General features: G+C 43.5%; 1 protein-coding gene across 1 annotated transcript; it reads right to left on the bottom strand.

The window, feature by feature from the left end:
* Window positions 1-333: 333 nt before the first annotated feature.
* LOC135323902 (olfactory receptor 6E1-like) lies at window positions 334-1191 on the bottom strand. The gene has a single exon (XM_064499012.1). The coding sequence runs from the start codon at window positions 1189-1191 to the stop codon at window positions 334-336; it is 858 nt and encodes a 285-aa protein (XP_064355082.1).
* Between the last annotated feature and the right edge of the window lie 2809 nt (window positions 1192-4000).

Here is a 4000-nt window from a genome sequence, read left to right as displayed (position 1 = left end):
TTCTGTTATTCAGGGAGAAAAGGTGTTTTGAGCTTTTCTCAACAGCCCTTGGACATTGTGCCCAGAGTTTTCAGCTAAATTTCCTGAGATGACTTATGAAACTTCCTTGTGTCAGCATGCACTGGCAGTCTATGTCCCAGTCCTAAGAAGTGTGTGTGTTCAACATTTTATTAATATTCTTTAGATTTTGTTTATAACAACCCCCTCTAACCAAGACTCACAATTCACATTCCTTCCTTTCAACACTACAGTCCAACGAGAACATAAATGCCCTGAGGCACCTGGATTTAGTAGCTACATATATATGTGTGTGATATAATATACGGTACATAGTTAGAATTGCTGTCCCGAGAAGCACCATAGCTGGGGAAAAAGCCGAACCTTCGCACGGCCAAGGACTTCCTTCAGGGCCAGTTTCACAGGCTTGTTTCTGAGACTGTAGATGAAGGGGTTTAAGAATGGGTACAGGACAGTGTTCAGCAAAGCTACAACTCTGTTGGTCTCCAAGGAAACATCTTCTGAGGGCCGTGCATAGAGAACAATGCAGCTTCCATATACAATGGCTAAGCTGGTGAGATGGGAAGAACACGTAGCAAAAGCTTTCTTCCTCCCAGACACTGCTGGCATGTGCAGAATACAGCGGAAGATGCACATGTAGGACACCGTGATTAGACATAAGGAACCCAGCACTACAAACAATATCAAAATAGAGTCTGCTTTCCAAAGCAGGCTGGTGTCAGAGCAGGACAGCTTGAATAAGGGGGAGTTGTCACAAAAAAAGTGGTGGATCTTGTTGGGACTACAGAAAGTCAGCTTTGAGAGCAGGACCAGGTGGTAACTCGCGAGTGTGAAGCCTACGACCCATGCAGCAACAACCAGGTGGGTGCAGAGCTGCTGCTTCATGATGGCAGCATAATGCAAAGGCTGGCAGATGGCAACGTAGCGGTCAAAGGACATGACAACAAGCAGAGCAAACTCTGTACAACCCAGGGCAAAATAGAAATAGGATTGGGCAAAGCAGCTGCTTAAGGAGATTGTTCTCCTACCAGAGCTCAAAGTCACCAGCAATGTGATGGTTGTGGAGGATGTAAACCAAATTTCCAGGAATGCCAGACTGCTGATGAAAAAGTACATAGGGGTTTGCAGGCGCTGATCCACATGCACGAGGAAAATGATTGTTGTGTTCCCCATCACTGTTGTCAGGTATATGAGTAGAAGGAGCAGGGAGAGAAACAGCTGTAGTCTTTGATCAAGCCCTGAGAAACCCTCTAGAATGAACTCAGCAACTGCAGTTTCATTTCCTGCTCCCTTGCCCAATTTCAGTACACCCTGCTGAGGCTGGAGCATGAAGAAGTGAGTGTGAGAATTACACAGTCTGGGCGGGAGGGTATGTCCTTCCTTCTTGGCTCCCTTCCTTGCTTCCTATGTTAACACAGACAGAAATATCCCTCTCAACCATTCAGGGCACCTTGATTTCTCTGTTTCACACTTCAGCTAGAGTCCTCAGAGATTTTTCTCTCTCCTTTCTGCCTTTTCCAATCACTCACAAAGGATTCTTTCTCAAGAGCACAGTATTTTAAAGAGGTTGCGAACTATTTCATGCCATGCCTGGGAAATTCCCAGTTCACTTTGGCCCAATTCAAACATCCATCACATCTGTGTTTCAAAAGCCAAACTAATCTTCCAGCAAAAATACTTACTGTTATCTACAGATGCCAGGTCATCCACCTAGATAAGTATTTTGAAAGTTATTCCTTCTGCTTTTCAGTACTTGCCTTTTTTGACTTGGAACATCTGTAAGGCTGTTGATTTCAAACAAGTTAATATCGAGTCTCTCTCTTGTAATCTCCTGCTTTCTTCCACATCTTCTTCCTCTCTCTTTCTCCAGAAACACTGAGGAAGCATTGTTATTAAATGTCCTGACCTAAATGCCTTGCTTTCCCTTTAGGGGAAGGGGAAAAATCTTAGCATCTTAAAGAACTTCTCTCCTTTTGATTATTTGCAATAGGAAGCATCTGGAATGACAACAACAGCAAATAATACTAAGTAGGCTTATATTTTAGATGCCTTAAAGTTAGGCACTTCAGTTTGAGCAAGTTAGCTTACTTTCATCTTGTCAGGGCAGCGAGAGAGAAGAGTGTCTGGAAGAGACTGGTAACACGTCTTTCAGCTGCCGACTCTACTCCGGGAGGACCCAGCCTCTAGAGCTCTCCCTCTGTCTCTGTGGACTACATAGGGAGCCAAGGGAAAACGAGTACAGACACCAGCTGCTCACAGACATTTCTAATGACATCGATGAAACTCACTATTTCAGTCTCAGACCTCTTAATTTATTTAGGAGCTAATTTCTTTTCCAAACCAAAGAACATGTCTGTTAAAGGAGGTCTCTGACCCTAGGTTTCCCGAGGCAGAGTCTCAGACACGAAGTGTCACAAACTCATTTACTATAAGTGGTACAGCAGCAAATGACAGCTTGAGCTGGGTGCCTCCACAGAGGGACCCTGAACAAAGAAATCCCTGGGCAGTTGCAACTTTACAGTCTAAGTTCTCCACCCCTCACATGGTACTTCAGACCAATAGTAATAGTCAGGTCTGGGGTCTTCCCGTTCCTTAATGCATCCCGTCATTGTCTTTCAAGGTCCGGAGGAGGTAATTCCAGACCACAGCAATTAACGCTGCCCCAGCAGTGAGAGGAGGCTTTGTTTCTCAAGGTCCCAAGTGTACTTGGGAATCGAGGGGCCGGTATGAGGCAATCAAACGCTAAGAAGGAGACCAGGCAATTCCCAGTCAGTCCACAATGATGGGAGATAGGAGACTCAGAAAATACTGTGGAAATTGGGGTAAATTTATGGGATATAAATTTGGATTTGAGGGGCAGGTAATGGCAAATATAGAAGGCTTAGAAGTTCCCTTTCTAGTGGATACTGGAGCCACCCTTTCCCTTTTAAATTTTGAGCCTAAAGGATGAAAGTCATCAGATAAAATAGTGATGCAAGGAGTAATGGGAAAAGGCAAACGAATGTTATCTAAGCCTTTATTACTCACTATTGGGGGTAAAACAGTGTGGAGATGTTTTATAATTTCCACAGACGCGCCCATGTGCCTTTTGGGGAGAGATCTCCTGCAAGCCTTGGATACTCAGATCTGCTTACAGCCGGAAGGGATAAAGCTAATAATTATGGGCTCATGCGTTCTGGCTAAGACACCAGAACCAGAGTTGACTAATCTGCAAATTCCAGCAGGTTTAGAATCAGTTTCTAAAAAATTATGAAGCTCTTTAGGAATGGATGTAGGACTACTGAAATCAGCTAGTCCAGTCCCAATAAAAACAAAGGGGGGATTGCCTCCCGCAGTTAAACAATACCCTATCCCAAAGGAAGCAGAGAAGAGCATCCGAAAATAAATCAATCATTATTTGAGACTGGGTATCCTTAGAGTCTGTGAATCCCTGTACAAGACTCCGATTCTGCCGGTTAAAAAGAACAGGCAAGATTCTGATGGTGATCCAGAGTATCGGTTTGTACAAGACTTAAGGGCTATAAACCAACATGTAGTTGCTCCACATCCAGTAGTTCCCTCAACCATTTTACTACAAATACCTCATTGGGCAACTTGTTTTACTGTGATTGACCTAACGGCAGCCTTTTTTAGTATACCGATAGCTGAAGATAGCCAAGATCTCTTTGCTTTCACTTGGAAGGGACAACAATTAACTTGGATGAGGCTGCCACAGGGATTTACTGGGTCTCCAACTATTTTTTCGCGTATACTCAAAAATGACCTCTCAGATTTCGAACTTCCAGGACATTCTGTATTAATACAATATGTGGATGATTTGTTATTAGCAGGTAAAGATTATGAGACATGTTTAAAAGACACTGTTTCTCTATGTAACGCTCTTGCAGAAAAAGGGCATCGGGCATCTCTGTCTAAACTTCAGCTGTGTCAACGAGAGGTAAAATATTTGGGTTTTATCTTAAAAGAAGGACACAGGTTAGTT

Source organism: Dromaius novaehollandiae, chromosome 29, assembly GCF_036370855.1.
Source record: "Dromaius novaehollandiae isolate bDroNov1 chromosome 29, bDroNov1.hap1, whole genome shotgun sequence".
Classification (NCBI taxonomy): domain Eukaryota; kingdom Metazoa; phylum Chordata; class Aves; order Casuariiformes; family Dromaiidae; genus Dromaius; species Dromaius novaehollandiae.
Note: the sequence above shows the minus strand (reverse complement) of the source record. Positions and strands in the feature narration are given on the sequence as shown.